The 19172-nt window shown below is 35.8% G+C and overlaps 1 protein-coding gene across 2 annotated transcripts in view; it reads left to right on the top strand.

Moving 5' to 3' along the window:
- The window catches only part of Rbp6 (RNA-binding protein 6), a 786239-nt gene that overhangs the window by 457547 nt on the left and 309520 nt on the right, over positions 1-19172 (top strand). For both annotated transcript variants that reach the window (XM_018509673.1, XM_018509680.1), the window contains exon 4: positions 10083-10167. In XM_018509673.1, the coding sequence (XP_018365175.1) occupies positions 10083-10167 (85 nt within the window). The remainder of the gene's footprint in view (positions 1-10082; positions 10168-19172) is intronic.

Here is a 19172-nt window from a genome sequence, read left to right as displayed (position 1 = left end):
ATTAATAGAGAGCAAACTAAAGTTAAAGGCTTTTATGAGAGGAAGAGCCGAAAAAGCGATGCTAGAAAATGCCAAGTCAGGATCAGTGCGCCCTATCGAGTTATTTCAGCGCTGTGAGATAAGCGTTATTCCCCACGGTCATGAATATTAACGAATTCCGGTGTGCTAGGATGGACAAGACTTGAAAGGGACGGACTGGACTGCGGTGTGTGCGTGACAATCCGCGAATGAAATTAATTTTCCAGCTTCACGACGAGCTACTATGACGCCTCAACATAAATTATCCATCGAGAAGCGAGCGCGAAAGGCCGTATTAAGCATTTTTTCGATAAAAATAGTTATAGCCAAAAATGTTTTAAACATTAATTTCGTGGACGAATTAATTATTGAAGCAGAAATGCTGCATCAATTAAGATTAAGCTCTTTTCATTTAATGTTTAATTATATGGAATGCCAATAATAGATATATTCGATTCATCGTACAAACTTGAATAAAAATTAGGAGAACGTAATTTTTTAATATATTTATTTATATTATTCAGATTTCATTTAAAAATAAGACGCAAGAGAGAGAGAGAGAGAGAGAGTATTTAGCCTTTATATTAACTTAATAAAGATATCTTAACACAGTTAAACTTTACTCTCATCAAAAGTATTTAAGTTGAATGATGACAAAATGATACATAGATAATTGGGCGAAGATAATATGGACAATATGAGACTGTTATTTTTATTTGTAAGGTAATTAGTATATTAATATTGATTTCTTACAATAAAATATTATAAAATATTTGAGAAAAAAGTTGTTTCATTACAATATATGTACCTATTGCAAAAACCTGAATGAATTAGAAAAGAATTTGTTTTAAACTTTTTATGTTTATATTATAGAGTTTGCAGTTTGAGCAACTATTTTTTTTAAGCTTGTATCATTTGGATGAGTCAGTTTCCTTAAATAAAACGCAGAAACTTAATTTTTTTTCCAAAAGGATTAAAAATCATGTTCGAGCGTAACCCAAGAAGTTCACAGACAAATCACACAGAGCAGACCAGGTTTCTCCTCATTCTAGCTTGTTCTCGTTCTTCCATCGAGCGAAGGACAATAATTCCGTCACTAATTGAGTTACGTCGCGGCCTAAATGCCCGATGAATATTCATATCTTTTCCCGTAGTACCTCGCATTTCTCGTTGGCGCCGCTGTGGAAAGAAAAAGTTGTCGGGAATTAAAAACTCGATGAAATTATAAAATTGTGTTCGCTTGACATTTGGCAAGAATGTTACGAAGTTTTACTATTCCCTTTTCTTGCCCACTACGTGACCTTAACCTTTTTATGTTTAAGGAATAATACACTATATTCTTGGGAATAGCACATTAATAAATGTTTTCTAAGTAATAGTTATGATTATGAAAAGTATAAATTATTAAAATAATTGTAAAAATATGAAAGTAATATTTTATAATATAATGCATATTTAGTTATTTAAAATAGTTACCGTTGCAATCATATATATAAATAAATTAACCATTGAAATTAGTTATAAGATGAATTTGCTGAAATTAGCATTATTTTTATCATTATTGCAAAAAGAAAAGATTGGTTTAGCAAAGACGATTTTTAGTGAGTATCGTTGAAGAGAGGAATTTTTCTTTATTCGTAAAATGTTTAAAACAATTATCTAGTCAATTTTCTCTCCAAAGAGATAATTATAAAGAAGAGAAGTTTTTAAGGGATTTTTATAAAATAAAAACGCGTAGAGACTTATTTTTTAGTATAATACGATTTCGTATTGTCGCGCGCGTATAAATGCTGTCACCTTATCATTAGCGAGCGACTACAATTGCGGATATCGTTATCGCGTCGAGCACAGCACGAGGAGGCTATTGAGCAGATTTTTCCTCGCGTTTTTCTCGCTCGGCTTAAACGTCTCGCCTGGTCGCAGCCTGCGGCGGCCGGGCGGGCTGACTTAGGGAGATTGCGATTTGCATAATGCAATTCAACGGGATCCCGTTTCAAGGAAAAGTCAAGAAGAACAGGGCAATTACAATGAGACTCCATGGGACGCGGTGGCTTTCACGGCCTTGCTACCGGCCACCTAGACGATGTCAGCTTTATAAATATTCAGCCGGTCATTAAGGCGGCGTGGATAGAGAGAAGTGAAGAAGTGGAAAAAGGGAGAAATAGAAGGAAGATAGATAGATAGAGAGATAGAGGAAGAAGATTACGTAGGAAGAGAAAAAGAAACAAATCCTATATGAAAGTTGTTCGGCTTGACGCGTTCTTGCACTAGTTGGTCGTAATTCGATTCGATATACCGTCGTAATGGCGGTGACTATATGACTGGCGCGACGCTTTTAATGCAGCCGCACAGCTTGTATCCGGAATTATTATGCGGTTAAGTTAATCTCGTGGAAACATTTCAATCCACGTCGTGGCGGAAGTCCTGCGAGAGCAGTTTTACGGGCGCAAAATGAGAAGCTATTGTCCTGCTGGGGAATTGAAGGGGAACATTACGGGTATAAAAACACGGTTTCACATCTTGGAACATCGTATAATGTTATTTAATTAAGTTTGTTATTTCCTTTTATTGATGAAATAAATTAATACGTATCATGTATTTATACACGTAGGTATACTTATTTGAATATATATTATAGATAAGAATATTGAATACATAATAAATTTTTCATTTTTTTGTTTAATAATATAAATGATTAAATATAAAAAGACATGCAAAAAGTCATTAGCCATTTTTATTCAACATAAAATATTTAAAATATAAAACGAAAATCTCTTTCCTTCTTCAATTTCTGTACAATACAAGTTTATGTATACAAACCAAGACAAAAGGGATTTCAGCGGTATAGTAAACGCTTCAGGTAAATGCGAAAAGGGAGATATGGTAGGGACATAAGCGACACGAGTCGGAAGATCGCAGCGAGCTCGCGGCGAGTTTCGCGTGTTTCTCACCTCGACGTTAGAGCTGATTGTCTTCATCTCGGCAAGAGGAAAGCGGATTAAGGCGGTTAGTTAAAGAGCAGTTACTATATTGTCGGTACGACAAAGCAGCGAGCACATGGTGGATGAAACTTCCGGGGTGAGACAGGATAGCGAACGTAGTGCGAGCAGGAAGGAAAGGGTTAACGAGCAGAGAAAAGGAGAGTCGTTTTCTAGACTCCGAACTATAGCGTTGGAACGATGGTTGGTAGAATGTGCGAGGAGAGTGTGCGTTCACCGAACTAGGTTCGTAACTGGTTTCAGCTACGAAGCTACGACCCGACCCGGGCCGGGGTATATCGCAGTCGGCTGCAATAGCAGAAACTGTCGAGCTAAGTAACTGCCGGTACTTACAGTAAGTTCGTGCGCAATGAGACCGCCTACATAAATACACCTAATACACCGGCGCGGAGCGGGCGTCTCCTCTTCCCCGGCCTTGCAGCCTTATCCTGCGTCGCGGTAAATTCTCGAGCTGGAAGCGTAGCCTTTCGACGCGATACGAGGGTAAGGTATGCGCGAGCTGCGTTGAGCTGATTTACTTTGCATTTTATTATTTTCCTTTCTCGTGTCTCGTGACTTTAGCTGTGATATAACCGGTAAAACCGTTTTCGGTTATATTACTATGATGATGACATACAACGCGTGTTGATGTTATTATAATTGATAATATTATCTTTTAGCCATTCAGATTTGTAGCAATTTAATTACAAATAACAGATCAAGTTTAAAAATAATATTTTTTCATTTTATACGAAGCTATTATTATTCTTCGCAGATAATTAATCTTATTTGGACGTATTTACATTTTAAGTTTATAAATATTTCTTTATATATTAAGCACGTATATTTTACTGCAGGCAATAGCAAACAATAAGCTACATTTTCTTTTAAAAGTCACTGTAAATTTAAATTTTCAATTTTATATTAAATTCAGTCGATAAGAACATTTAAGACAATTATTGATTATAACAATTTTCTACTTGTGTATAACATAGAACATTTTTAGAACATTGTCAAGATTTTTTTTAAATAACAGTATCTTTTCACGCTTCGATGATTTTTTTATTAGAGAGGTACGCATAAAATATTCCATTTGAAAATGGAAGCTAGAACTGTAATTTCACGAATATTAGAATTAAGGTGCTATTTCATGAGATGTTGAAAAGGATCATCAGTGTAATCACATGATCTCAATCCAACTTCCAGCGTCAATCGTTTAAGTTCAAGATTAAACGTGGTGCTACACTTTTTTCATGCATTTTCATTGTCTGGCGTCAATTTTGGTCATGTAATTTGTTTTGATGCTGAAAATGAGCATTGAATGTCAGCATGAACAGGCACCTTTACTTTTTGAAGTTTATCTTGCAGTTATCCTTTTATTTTAACGGAGCAATTTCCGTCGAAACTTTCAATAATGGATGAATATCCTCCGGAAATTTGAATATCTTTGCGATTTTTCATCAGAGTTTTATCTTATCAAATTCTTCTGAGGCGCTTCACGCACTGAGTTATCGTGAACTGATTTCGGCTGGGATTTTTTCTTGCGGCACGCGTCTAGAATATCCTTACTAGAGAGGCTTCGATCCTCCGAGCTCCGGCGCGATGGGATAAGGGTAAGAGAGACCGTGACAAACAAATGCACCGCATCAGCCCGGTGTGACACCCTTCCGTAGCTGGGACGGGGAAGCATGCGAAAAGGGCGATGAGATCGGTCGCAGAGCGGTTAAGTCGGTGAAGGTAGAGTGAGAGGGAAGCGACCGTGGTCGAGCGGCGGAGATCGGGGTAAGAGGACGAGAAGCAGGATGAAAAGTAGAGGATCGTGGAAACCGTGCTCAAGTAGACAAGGGACACGTCAGCCGCCATCCTTCTACTCAGCCTTTTATAGATTATTCACGTACAATGGCCGGGGGTGACGAGTGGCGCGATGGCAGGGCCTCGATGGCGCATTGCGTCCGCGATAGATCCATCCTTTATCCCGGGAATGACTCTCGAGTGGCCCTCGACTTCTCTGATATATCGTCATAAGATTGGTAACTCGTCCAGATACAGTTTTTTTCATCCTTCATTGTGAATAATTACCTTAAATTAAGATTGAATCTCCGTGAGTCTGGAACCAAGTTTAGTCAGGAATGCGGAATGAAGATTGCACGTAATAGCGTTACTAAGCAATCTATGTGTTTAATTTTTCTTTTTTAATTAAGTCCAACGGTGTTCAACAGTGTTTACGATATTACATTCCGTAAAATTTTCACAGGAAAATGTGCGACGATTTTAATCTTTCGGTACAAAAAAGAATTACAATTTTACTTTGTTTAATAATAAAACGTATTTCAAGATAAATGAATCAATGCGAAGTATACGTTAATTACAATATTTTCTTCGATATTTATTAGTTATAAAAAATTTAATTGTAATTACGAAATTACATTTCTGTTAAATAAATCTCATTAATTGCAAAAAAATAAAATAGATGGTTTATTTGCTAAGAATGAAATTCTATTTTGTCGTACTTATATAAAGATTTATTTCAGTGAAATAAATATTCTTCTCACAAATACATTTTTAAGTATCTTTTTCTCAGCGTAGTTTCTTTGTAGTAAGTGAAATATGAACACGCTGCATTGTGGCCAGCTTGCCCCGATAGTGAAGTAAATTGATACATATAACGATGTATGTTGCCTATACAAACTTCATATTAAATTAAAACATAACAGAAATTAAAGAAACATATCGCACATATGTATTGATAAAGAAAGAGGTTGTATAATATATATAAGGTAATTCCGGTATATACGCCGCACCTATCAAAAACTTAATTTATTAAGTATTATTTATTATTTACTATGTTTATGTAGCAAACGAACTATATCAGTAAAAACTTTGTACTGTCTACTACTATGAAAAAAATATTAGAAATCCGAAATATTTATTTTTCATATTAAAAAATAAACTTTTTGAAACCTTGTATTTTTGCCGCATATCTCATAGGGGTGGGAAAAATTTACAAATAATGCAAACATGCTTAATAATACAAACATGCTTTACTATTCCACTACACGTATGTATCACGAAATAACTACTAAGTCTTTTACACGTCCTACATTAATCATTTTATGTAGATTATAACTTATGATGGCGTTACTTATTACAGTGACAAATCGATTCAATTCACAATAAATTCATTAATATATTAACAGTAAGAAGCTGAAATCATAACACAATATTAATATAACATAAAGGTATGTAACAGAGTAGTTACGGGACAATTACCCCCACTCCTTCTATTTTTTCTGACTTCTGCGGTGTAAATCCCAGCGCGGCGTATTTGCCGGAGTTACCCCATATATATATTTTTTTAATGTTAGATTTTTGTCACAAAATAAAATTTTTTGCAAACTATTTTAGATATAGCTTACTTCAATAGAAATATTAAATACAAAGCGTTTTATCAAAGTTAAATTGAAACTGAATGTTTATTTCTTGCAGCAAAATAAACTTGCCTTAAACATGAGTCAATCTATTCCATTTTTACATATGTTTGATTTTTATCGTTTTATTACAACAAATTACTATTATTACTCAAATAACATATTGTATAATAACAGAAACTTTTTTGTTTTTCTGAATTAATACTAAATCACTGAGATTTAGTCTCTCAAGAAACATTAATAAATATAAAATTATAAAACACTTGAAAATTTACTTGTCTCGTCTTGAATCAGATTTATCTCTTTTTTTTATTGTAATACTTGTCTAATTTAAATAAAAATTGGAGAAAGCTATCTATGATATAAAAGAGATATTTTTCAATAACTTTCCATTATTTCTTCCGCGATAAATACATAAACGCGGAACACAATACTAACTTGTCTCTTGTGCCAATAAGCCTCTGCCTTCTTTACTATTACTGTACATGATTGATCCAATTAATGATTCAATTAATAATTTTCCAATGATATCATTAGTGAACCTAAATTCTAATGAAATTCCGGTGATGCTCGACGGAAAAAGAATGAATTATTCGCGTGGCTTTCCGAGGCCGTTGTTCATGATTTCGGTACATTGCGCGCACATCGTCATAAATGCGCTGTTGTAAAAGAGAGTGCGAGAGGAGGTGAGAGAGAGAGAGAGAGAGAGAGAGAGAGAGAGAGAGAGAACGTCCGGACGAACTCTCGTTTCGTTGTATGCAAATGCGAACTGCCCGTGGTGTTCTCGCTCGTGTTGTTTGGCGTTTTAATGCTGATTGGACGACTGCCGATTCAGCGGCCGTTCGTTTGCCGCGATTGTCGCTTCGGCCGTGCGTACTGTGAAAAACCTCCCAAAATTCGGTACATATATAGTTGTCGTAGCCACATGAGCAAATCGCGAGTTCACTAATGTCGGATGGCATCGTGAACGCCATGAGCCGGGACGTGTATTATATGTATTATATATTGTGCTTTTCATCTATTTTTTAGCCAATCGCGGCAGTATTTAAAAGATATTTAATATTGGAAATATTGAAAACTTGCAATCACTCTCTCAATATTGTAGCCAAAGAAAAATCGACTTTAAATTGGTCCAGAGAATCGACGGATAAAAAAATTGTTTGCAAATTCTAGGATAACTTGTATATGTATGATGATCTCATTATTTGCATATTTTATTTCATTAGGAAATATTTGTACATTTGTGTGGAATTAATATTAAGAATTAAGAAAATTACGGAAGAATACGGTGGATAAATGGCAAAATTTTTGCAGAAAGAACAATCTCGTATATTCGTGTATACGTGTCGTGTGTATTGATACAGCGATATTGCAATAACTGTGGCCGCTGGTGCAATTCGCTGTTATAAAATGAACGAGAGGGAGTGAAACTAGCTTTTTTCCAACGCCATGTGGAAACACGAGGCATTGTATTGTGCCCTTTTCGAATATCACCGATGCGGAATAACAATCGACTACCTTCCGAATTCGCATACGCAAGTGTACGTGTTGCTGCCGTTCTCTTTACTTTTCTTAGGGATACGCACCTTTTTCGTCATTGACTTGGTTCGAAATGATATCGCGTGCTCGAAAAAATCGATATAAGAGGAAGTTGTCGCGATACTTCCATGCAGCTCGCACTCGACGCATGAGAATCACCGTACATCGCGGATGAAAGCAGACGAAAGAAAGCGGCGACGCACGGAAAGCGGAATGGTTGAAGAGGGTGGGTTGAAGGCCCGGAGGGGTCGGTTCCATCAAAAATTCAATCCATACGAGTATTCGTTGTTTCGTCGATGGGAAGGAAGCGGAAGCAGTAAGAGAGGCGTGAAACGTTTTGTAGAATTCTCGAGACGTTGCCGGCAGGTCCGGGGGCGGTTGCTCCTCGGGAGCGGATGAAGGAGTTGAGGGTGGGAATAGCGACGGGAATACGACGTTCCGCAGGGAACGGCGAAACAGAAAAAGGGAGGCAGTCGAAGGAAAAGAGGCGGAAAAGAAGGGGTTTGCGTGCGAAAGGTGGACGAGGAGAGGAACACGCGGGGAGGATTGACGGGGGTAGCTCGGTGGCGCGTTTGGTTCTTGAAGCATGTGTGCCCCATAAATAACATGTAAATATTTTCAATAACTGCCGGGGCGGCTCCGGCATGAAAAATGCAAACCGCTTTGCGTCCGGCGCGTTGCATTCCCTCGTATCGTCGTATCGCTCATCCCTTGTTCGTGGATCGGCCGGCGGTATCCACCCCCTTAGCTCACGGCGTCGAACTGTCTTTTAATATATCCGTGTGTACACGATGTCCGGCGTGAAATTTATGACACAACGGACCGCGCTAGGCCCGATATTTGTTTCGCTTTAATCCTCTAGATTTTAATGTTACTGGCGCGGCAGCTTCTATGAATTTGCATAGGTTTCTGATAAATTAGCAACCACACACTGTTAGACATCAAAAAAGCAATGGTAACCTAATTCCTTTAGTTAAAAGTAATATTTTGTTATTTTTAACTTCCATCTGTGTATCAAAATTTAAATTAATCTATTTTTATGGATAATTTCAAAGTAAACAACGTCCACACTAAACATATACACTTAGTAAACAATAAACCTATTTTCGTGTCAAATTTAATACATTTTCTCGAATCAAATTGTTTAATACAAATATTGTTTTTTACTTAAGAAACATTGTTATCAAATATATATTACTATTAATTATATCATTATATGTGTATATCATTTAATGAAGCTTAATCTACGATAATTGTAATCATATATAGAACGATCATATATATTTCTGTAACTAGTATATATTCTAAAACTGGAACATAATATATTGATTAATTGTTATTATAGACAACGCAAAAAATTAATCCATCTTAACTTAATTCAATAATGTAATGGATACGTTTGTAATCTAAATTTGAATTAGTGATATGCCACTGCATAATTAGTGACATTCAATTGAAAAAGAAAGGAAGTTTGAGCATTACATAATTAAAATACCGATATTTGCTCTCAATTCTAATATCATATACACTGAATGCATAAAGCAGAATTAGCTGGGTTAGGGATTTCACGTTTCCACGTTTAAGGGATTGAGTTTTTTGTTGAATTTCACTGTGAATTGATTACCAGCGACATACTAATAGTAATAATCAGTGATTATCCACTAATTCAGATTTAGAGAGATAAATAAAATCGCGATATATATTACGAGTAGATATTTCAAAACTGTTTGAAGTGATTCTTTTGGCGTAATTTTTAATGCATAAAGTAGAAAAGCGGTAGTAATCAATTATTTTTTAATGACTACTTTTAATCGCGGAAATAAAAGGAGCGGAAATTACCTCGTTCAGAGAATTAATACTATCGTATCTCGCAATTTACGAGAATGAATTAATACGAAAATGTATTATGGTCACGACCGGTTTTTTTATGATCGCGCTTTGATGTATGCGCTACATTGAGATATGTATCTTGTAACGTGTGCCGCGTTGTACTACAATCGCTATCTTTAGACGCGTTCACGATGGAAATACTATTACTATCAGCAAATGCTTGCTTAATTAATGTCCCGAGCGACAAGTATACATTCATATTAAACATCCTCCTTTCGTTTGTTTGCAGGGGCTTCGGATTCATCACATTCGCAGACCCTGCGAGCGTAGACAAAGTGCTGGCGCAGGGCAATCACGAACTGGACGGCAAGAAAGTGAGTAATCATCACATTCTACCAGATTAATTCTAACAGTGCACAATCACATCCCGAGTTAAAGTTTTTAGCCTTTTTAACTCCTTAACTGTGCATTCCTATCTAACGCGAGTTCACAATTTTATGTGCGAAGTTTTCTAACAATTAATTCTTTTCAGATATGATTTAATGATTTTTGTAACTTGTAAAATTATTTGATCGTATATAAAGGAAATGGTGGTATTACGGCTCCCCATTTATATTTTATACAATAACTTGGTTAATAATACAAATTTAAGTTTAAAACTTAGTGATTACATTCGCCAAAGTATTGTTCAATCAATTCTAAACTCAAAGTTACGAAACATCTATTACATAAGAAATTATTTATAAAAATGTGGCATTAACATTGCATTAATGACTCTAAGAAAAACAGAGATGGTAATTTGATTTCCTACAAAAATAGATTTAAAAAATAGGTTTTGTTTAAAAAAACACAGTGTTTGCTTACAAATTAACAAAAAAGTAAAACATTTTAGAATGTATGCAAATAAATGTATATATGTACACATAACTTCTGTATATAAGCTGCTCAGTACTAAAACTCTCAGTACTAAAAATAGTATACGTAATATAAACTATAGATTAACAGAGTAGAGCTACAATCGATTATCAAATAATTTTATTTGATATGAAAACCTCCAAAAAGAGGCCGTAAGTAATCAATACGCATAGGCTCGGTTTTTCATTACTTAGTTAATTTGTGGTTAGATTTAACCTGATGTTTTATTCAATGGGGTTTATCTGTGATGATGTCATGAATGAAGCCTATTGGGTGAAACATCAGATTAACCACAAGTTAACCAGATAATGAAAAATCGGGCCATAGAGAGCCATATTAGCAAAATGCCATACTATCCTTTAAATTGCATAACTCAAAATGCATGCAGTCAAATAAAATATTAAACAGCAAACAACATACTCAAATATACATATATTTGTGTGATAGTACGCTCAAGTTTAAGAAAATAAAAAAATAGGTGTAATTAAATAGGTGTAATTAAATGCTAAAATGTACCTTAGAAACGTTTGAAAGTAAAAATGCGTTATAATAATTGCTGGCTATTGAGTATTAGCATGTTAACGTCATGGTGTAATGGCGGGCTACTGTACAAATAATTCCATAAGTAAGCATTAGAATTCACTATATGTAATAGCGAAGATATTAAGGGAGGCTACAATATCTATACATTGGCCATAATACCACCTTCTCCTTTATGTATTTTCGTTTACTAGCGTTTTGCAACTTGCCTTATCATTAAAAGAATGATTTCTATCGAGTTACTCGACAATTGTAAACATTAGGCTTATCATGGAAGAGATGCTCCGCGGACGAGAGCAGCTATAAAAAAAGATACAAATTGCTGTGATCAAATGTGCGTCACGCGAGCAATTAATTTTCATGTCCGATCGGAGTTGCCGTCCCGAGATAATTGAAAGAACATGCCGCGAGTCGATTGATCAAACCGATTGGTAGCTACAATCCACAGGTATATCCCGATTCGAGATGCATCTGTATCATCGATTTCGGGAGCAAAATATTATTCGCATTTAAAACTTCATTAATTTAGCGTCAAATGTTATTTTGTTCCATTTGTTACAATGCAGGTATATCATTCGTCATCTACATGTTTCAATTGTATTAATAGTTAATTCAATTATTAACGTGCCGTTTTTTATGAATACTTCGGAAAAAGTGCATAGACAAATTATTTTACTTATTTTCTGAAATAAATTTTTTTCTATGTGCGACTATCATAACTTGTTAATTTAGATTTTAGATTATTACCAGATTAAAAATTGAATTTTTTTACAATAAAACCTGTTTTGGATTAATTGAAAAATAATAATAATTTTCTTTCTTTTCTGTTTACACTCTGACATTTCCAAATTTATTTGTGTCAATACATAGATCAAATAGCATACAAAATATTTACACTTTTACGTTTTATCGGTATCAAAAATTATGATATTATATCCGAAAGGATAACTATAATTTATTGCATTTGATAGAATTATATCTATTGATGACTCAAAAACATGAGCCAAAACCATAATAAAATCATGATTTGCATTTTACAATATTTCAAGTTGTACGTTCCTCACACTGAGAAGCGATGATCGTAAAGCGGCACAATTTTTCTAAGGTAATTGTGGGTCACTGATTGAATTCTCACTTGTAAAAAATTTTATAATAATTTATCGAGAAGGTTATGGTATTTCTCTATCGTTTCTTGTCCTTTCTTAAGAGACGCCTTACACGCGCAACAGCATCGAGCGAAACGCGATGTCGACGGTACGACGATTAATCGTGGGCCGACATAGTCGTTTGGCAAACGTGCTATTCTCCCTCCCCCCCCCTCTCTCTCTCTCTCTCTCTCTCTCTCTCTGTGTGTGTGTGTGTCTTTCTCGGTGGATAAGACACAATGCTCGTGGAATAATATTGTAAGACGGCAAGCGCGGGCTGTACGACCAGAGAGAAATAGTTGCGGACATTAGCTGTCCACGGTGCCATAAGTAGAGCGACTCCACCGCTGGAGCGGCCGCCTAAGTGGCCCCGAATACGCTTAAGCGAAGGCAACCCCGGCCGTATCCTCGGCTCGCATAAATTTCGCGTAATTCGCTCCGGCTAATGCAAATTGCGAATGCACGGATCCGGAAGCTAACACCTTCCCGATAGCGGGAAGAGAATCGCACGTATAGGGCAACCGCCGGCGCATCCTATTAAGGCTTCCTCTTAAGGGATGAGATGTCCTCACCCTCTAGCACTCTATCTGCTCGTTCCCCTCTCGCCCTTTCCACCTTTCTCTCTTCCTCTCATCGAGGAAAAAGGAAGAGGCGAGGACCGTACAAGGAATGCAAACGCGCGGAAGAGCCCGTTGCGTTGCTTTGATTCGCTGACGAGTATCGCCGCATTAATTAGTGTCGCCTTCGTTCCTGCCCGCGCTAACGAATGGGGGGCTCGTGCTAACACGCGAATCTAAATACAGTTGGGCAAAAGTGAAATATACGATATTCTACCAGCAAGTGTCGTTATTTAGTTTCTTCTTTTTGCCTTATTTTTTATATGTGAACTTTCGGAGAATAGAGTAGAAATATTATCATATAGAGTAGAAATATTAATTGGAACAAACATCTAATTTCGATTGAATGTCAAATAATATTTCTATTCTGTTTTCCGAAAGTTTACATATGAAAAGTAAAGCAAATATAAATATTTTTCTGAATAATTAATTACTGAATGTTAACGATATACATTTTATTTAATTGAATTCAAAAAGATACCTCCCGTGTAGAAATTTGTCCGGGCGTTCCATACTTTAATATTGGCCCCATATGGGCATTACTGAGGCATCCAATATAAAGGTTTGCCAAACTTGGGCCTATTTAGGGCCTAGATAGGATAGTTTAACTTAGGTCTTCCTAGTTACAGCCCGTATAGGGCCTAGTTTGGATTCTACGTTTTTCCCAAGGTAGTTGTACTTAGGCTTGCCCGGTCGCAACCCATGTAGGCCCCATATGGGCATTACTGAGGAATCTAAATAAAGGTTTGTCAAACTCGGGCCTATTTAGGGTCTAGATAGGATAGTTTAACTTAGGTCTTCCTAGTCACAGCCCGTATAGGGCCTAGTTCGAATTCCACGTTTTTCCCAAGGTAGTTATACTTAGGCTTGCCCGGTCGCAGCCCATGTAGTCCCCATATGGGCATTACTGAGGAATCCAAATAAAGGTTTGTCAAACTCGGGCCTATTTAGGGTCTAGATAGGATAGTTTAACTTAGGTCTTCCTAGTCACAGCCCGTATAGGGCCTAGTTTGGATTCCACGTTTTTCCCAAGGTAGTTATACTTAGGCTTGCCCGGTCGCAGCCCATGTAGGCCCCATATGGGCATTACTGAGGAATCCAAATAAAGGTTTGTCAAACTCGGGCCTATTTAGGGTCTAGATAGGATAGTTTAACTTAGGTCTTCCTAGTCACAGCCCGTATAGGGCCTAGTTTGGATTCCACGTTTTTCCCAAGGTAGTTATACTTAGGCTTGCCCAGTCTCAGCCTATGTAGGCCCCATATGGGCATTACTTAGGCATCCAAAATAAATGTTTGCCAAACTCAGGCCCATTTACGGTACAGTGAGGATGGTTTAACTTAGGTCTTCTTAGGCCGGTATTCATAATCGATTCTTATATTCAAGACCGTCTTAAGTACGGTCTTAAGAAATCACGAACCAATCAGAGGACCGCATCAGCGTCTTTGGACATTACTCAAGATTGTCTTGAAATAAGAATCGACTATGAATACCGGCCCTAGTCACGGCCCGTATAGGGCCTAATTTGAATTCCACATTTTGCCCAAGATAGTTATACTTAGGCTTGCCGAGTTGCAGCCCATGTACGCCATATATATGGGCATTATGCGGCGTCTACAATGAGATTTTAAGATGTTAAACTTAAGCTTTAAGCCTCAAGTCTTAAGAAATTGACCAATCTCGGTCAAATGTGAGGAGAATAATCGACTATGATTGGACATTTTTTAACGGCTTAAGGTTTAAAGCTTAAGTTTTACGCCTTAAAGTCTCATTGTAGACGCCGCTTTACTGAGGCATATAAAATAAAGGTTTGGCAAACTCGGGCCTATTTAGGGTCTAGTTAGAATAGTAGCAACTACATTGACAGTTATGGCCATCTATTCGTAAATTCCGGTTTCATATTTACATACCTAGTATTATTATTAGGATGCAAACCTGATCTAATAAAAACTAACAAAAATATATAATACAAACCTTTCAATCCTTATCGGATCATTCTCAATGTTATTTGAACAATATTTTAATTAAATGTGTGGCAGCTTAATCGTCACAATCGACCCGCCGGGCGCGCGTACAATACGTATCACTCCTGAGGTGCCCGGACGCTGGCGTAGCGCGCGCCAGCACTGGCACCCAGCGCTTACGACCGCCGTCGCGTGAGGGCCGCGCGGTTAAGTGCCCGCCCGTACACAAGATCGTTCCAGCGCCTATACTAATAAGACCACCCGCAGTGCAATCGATGCCTTCTCACGAGAATTAGAGTGAGCTCTTCCTCGGGCCTCTAACTCAAGTGCAAGATCATTTTTGTGTAACCAGTGAAGTTGAGCCCTTTGGGCCTTTGCATATACCGCCGCGGAGCGAGCTCTTCCTCGGGCCTCTACATATTCTCGAAGCGAGCTCATTATCGTGTCTTTCGACGCATGCTAATGTGGGGCCTAGATAAAAATCTTATATTGGCTCAAGTTTGGATGCTAATGCGGGGCCTAGATAAAAAAACGTGACAATCCAAACTTGGCCCAAGTTTGAAGACCAATACGGGGCCTAGGTAAAATTTTTATATTGGCCCAAGTTTGGGTGCCAATATGGGGCCTAGACAAATAAGCGTGACAATCCAAACTTGGCCCAAGTTTGGAAACCAATGCGGGGCCTAGGTAAAATTTTTATATTTGCCCAAGTTTGGATGCCAATATGGAGCATAGATAAAATTCTTGTATTGGCGCAAGTTTGGATGCCAATGTGGGGCCTAGACAAAATTCTTATATTGGCCCAAGTTTGAATGCCAATGTGGGGCCAAGACAAATAAGCGTGACAATCCAAATTTGGGCCAAGGTGGGCGTTCTAACTTGGGCCGCAAATAAAATTAGGAAAATTAACTTGGCCCCGATTATAGCCTAGGCGAAATTTCCACACGGGCTGTTACATAACATTTCGATTAAATTAACGCGATTTTTGCAAAATGTAAAAAAATATTTGTTACAAAATGCAAATAATCTCTCTTACAGTTATATCTTTTATTTTTAAAAAATGCATAATTTAACGAAAGAAGCAAAGTTTCCACGAATGTGAGCTGACTACTTGGCTCATTCTGATTATATAACATTATCGAAAATCAACGTGGGTTAGTTCACGCAAGAGCGATTTTGCGGGTCGATATGTCAGACGTTTCTCTCCATCTGGCATGAACAATGATTTTCGCAACGTGCCGCGTAAGCACCCACCGCGGCACAATGCTGACCGATCAGAATAGCTAGCAGATTCCGCTTAATCGGGCTTGATGCTGATTAAAAAATGCGCGGGTCGGATGTGCGCGTCCTCGTTTACGTCCCGTTTGGTCTCGACAGGTGTAGTGGAAGTAGCCAAATCGGTTGTATTCGCGCATGTTTCGTTCATGATGATGGCGCTTCGTAATACGAGGGTGGAGAACTGTTCTCTATTCTCTCACAAAAGTTTAGTAGTACAGACTCTCTGCAGAATTGTAGATTAGAATGCGAACTTAGAGAGATAGCAATTATTACAGTAATACGGTTTTGAGTCATACGGAGAGAATTTTCTTTTAAAATTTACCCTGAAAATATGGTGATTGTGGTACAATACAATATTTTAAAGATTTTTACCATGTACTTCAGTAAAATTGATCAAAGTTATTTTATATTCTTTATTGTATTTTTATTAATGAATGAGAGAGATTTATATTAAAATTCTTCGAAATACAATGTTGTCCCACGATTGTCATATTTTCAGGGTAAATTCTAAGAAAAAATTCTCTCCGTGCACTAATAATTAAGAATCCAACGTTTTTAACGAATTAACCTTCACGGAGAGAATTTTTCGTTATTTTTTACCGCAAAATTCATTACAAATTTCATCATGTTTGGTAATAAGCTTGGGACAACTTGACAATAATGAAATATTATCAGTAACGATAGATTTTTTGAAATATACAAGAGACTTTTTATAAATGATGTAGTAAAAATTATAATGCAGATTGTAAAATGTTTTGAAGTAAGTTCTAGCGTAGCTAGAGACACGCTCGACAACGAAAATAACCGATAAATATCGATTACAGTCGATCTATTACTATGCTACATGGTAAAATTATAAGCGACTAAATCAGATTAAAAATATCATGCTGTATGGTAAAAATTGTATAAGCTATTTTATATATTCATGACTACTTAGCATCTATTCTTTTAAAATAATAAAGAATCATAAACTGCGTAACATATTTTAAAATGTTGAAATTTGACTATACCCTTTAGTAAAATTAATAAAATATATTACATATCTTATTATGACACATATTAGTAAATTAAAGAAACTCATATACAATTCTTTGAAATACTATGTTGTCCCACTATTATCATGATTTTCAGGCTAAATTCTAAGAGAAAATTCTCTCCGTGTTTGAGGGAGTATACCAATAACTTTATTCTCCAATGTATTTTGAATAAATCTTGTTTAAATAATCTTTCAATTTTACGATCAAAAATATAATTTTCAATTGCAAAGATTGTTTATAATATAAATTAAGAAAGAAAATACTTCAAAAAGAATATAATCGATACAATTTTTGAAAAAATATCTTTTATATCTCAATAAAGAATTTGTTCATAAGAACAAAACGATTTTTAATTTCAAGAAGAATATGTTGTATGTAAGAAGTATGTAAAGATTATATAAGAAAAAATCGTTCCTACATTTGCATTGAGTTAAAATTATAAAAATTATGTCGCATTTCTATTTCATGATGTAATTTCTTTACCTTTTATTATGTGATGGCAAAGTATCTATTCTTTATAAATTTTTTTAGAAAAATGATTTTATTTCAAGCAATATAAATTTAAATTTCTTAATTAATATTAATGTTCTTTTTATGTTAATATTAATATTCCTTTCTCTCTCGCATTAATATGAATATTTATAAAGATTAACTTACGCATCAAAGATATAATAAATTCTAATTGTTTTCCGACCTCATTCTGTAATATATTATAGCTGTATGTGATAAAGATGACTTGACATGATATGATATAAAGGATAAGAACAGATGCGGGTGATGAGGTCCAAGAAGAAATCGTGAAAGCGAAGGAACCTCTAAGGATGGATGCACGCGAAATTGTGGAAGCTCTTTAGAACTTTCTGCATGGCCCGCATTCCTGGATACCTTCAGACGTCTCTCGACGCTTTAGAAACGTATCGTATAAGAGCACGTGGCGGACGAGTCTCCTTTTCCTCATCCACCGACTTCCTTTCTTCCTTAAAGAAGAACAGGTTTTAACCCTTTTCGAAATGTACCGGTTTTATTACCAAAAAGAATGTTATAAACACATAGAACATTTACGTTCTCTCTGTAGTTTCTTTGATATTACACAGTCGTTAATTACAGTTTTTTAAATTATAAACGTACTTTCAACAATTTTTTTTAATTTTCATTATTTACGATATTAATAATTTTCATTATTTGTAATATTTCTATTTTATTTTTAAACATTTGTAATGTAGCATAAAATAAAAATTCTGTTAAAATATATGGCAACTGAAATTATTTTTGAGATAAAAAAATTGTAAAAATAATTCTGAAAATTCTATTCCATCATAAATGTACTCTTTGTCGTTATATATTTTTAATATTTACTGACATTGATTAACATTTCCTTTACATTCTTCTAATGCGATTAAAATTCGTAGTTTCATAACATTGAGTTTCTTTCATTCTCATGTGTTAAATATGCAGCATTTCAAAGATTTATAATACGCTGACTTGTTATCAATTTCGAGAGAATATTACATCAACTATAAAGTGAAAAGAAAATAAAATCGAATATTTTTATTGAGGTTATCGGAGAAATAAAATCCTTGCGGGATTGTGCGTATTAAAGTGTATATGTTTCGTCGGGAATTAACCGAAACGATAAGTCGATATAATGCTGAAACGCGGTTTTCCAATACTTCTATGAATGCAGTTTTCTATACTTACGCAAATTGAAATTCTCACAAACCTTGATTGCAATGTCGTAATGTAGTTAAACGAGCTTTTTCATAAAGATAGTATTAGGAATCGATATTTTTCGTAACGACATTGCAATCACTCACGGTAATACCAGTTTTTATATCGATATAGATTAAAGCATGAAAGAGGAAAATCGATCTCTCTTTTTTTGCTT

This window comes from Trachymyrmex cornetzi, unplaced genomic scaffold (assembly GCF_001594075.2).
Source record: "Trachymyrmex cornetzi isolate Tcor2-1 unplaced genomic scaffold, Tcor1.1 scaffold11, whole genome shotgun sequence".
NCBI lineage: Eukaryota > Metazoa > Arthropoda > Insecta > Hymenoptera > Formicidae > Trachymyrmex > Trachymyrmex cornetzi.
This window is presented reverse-complemented; position numbering and strand designations above follow the sequence as displayed.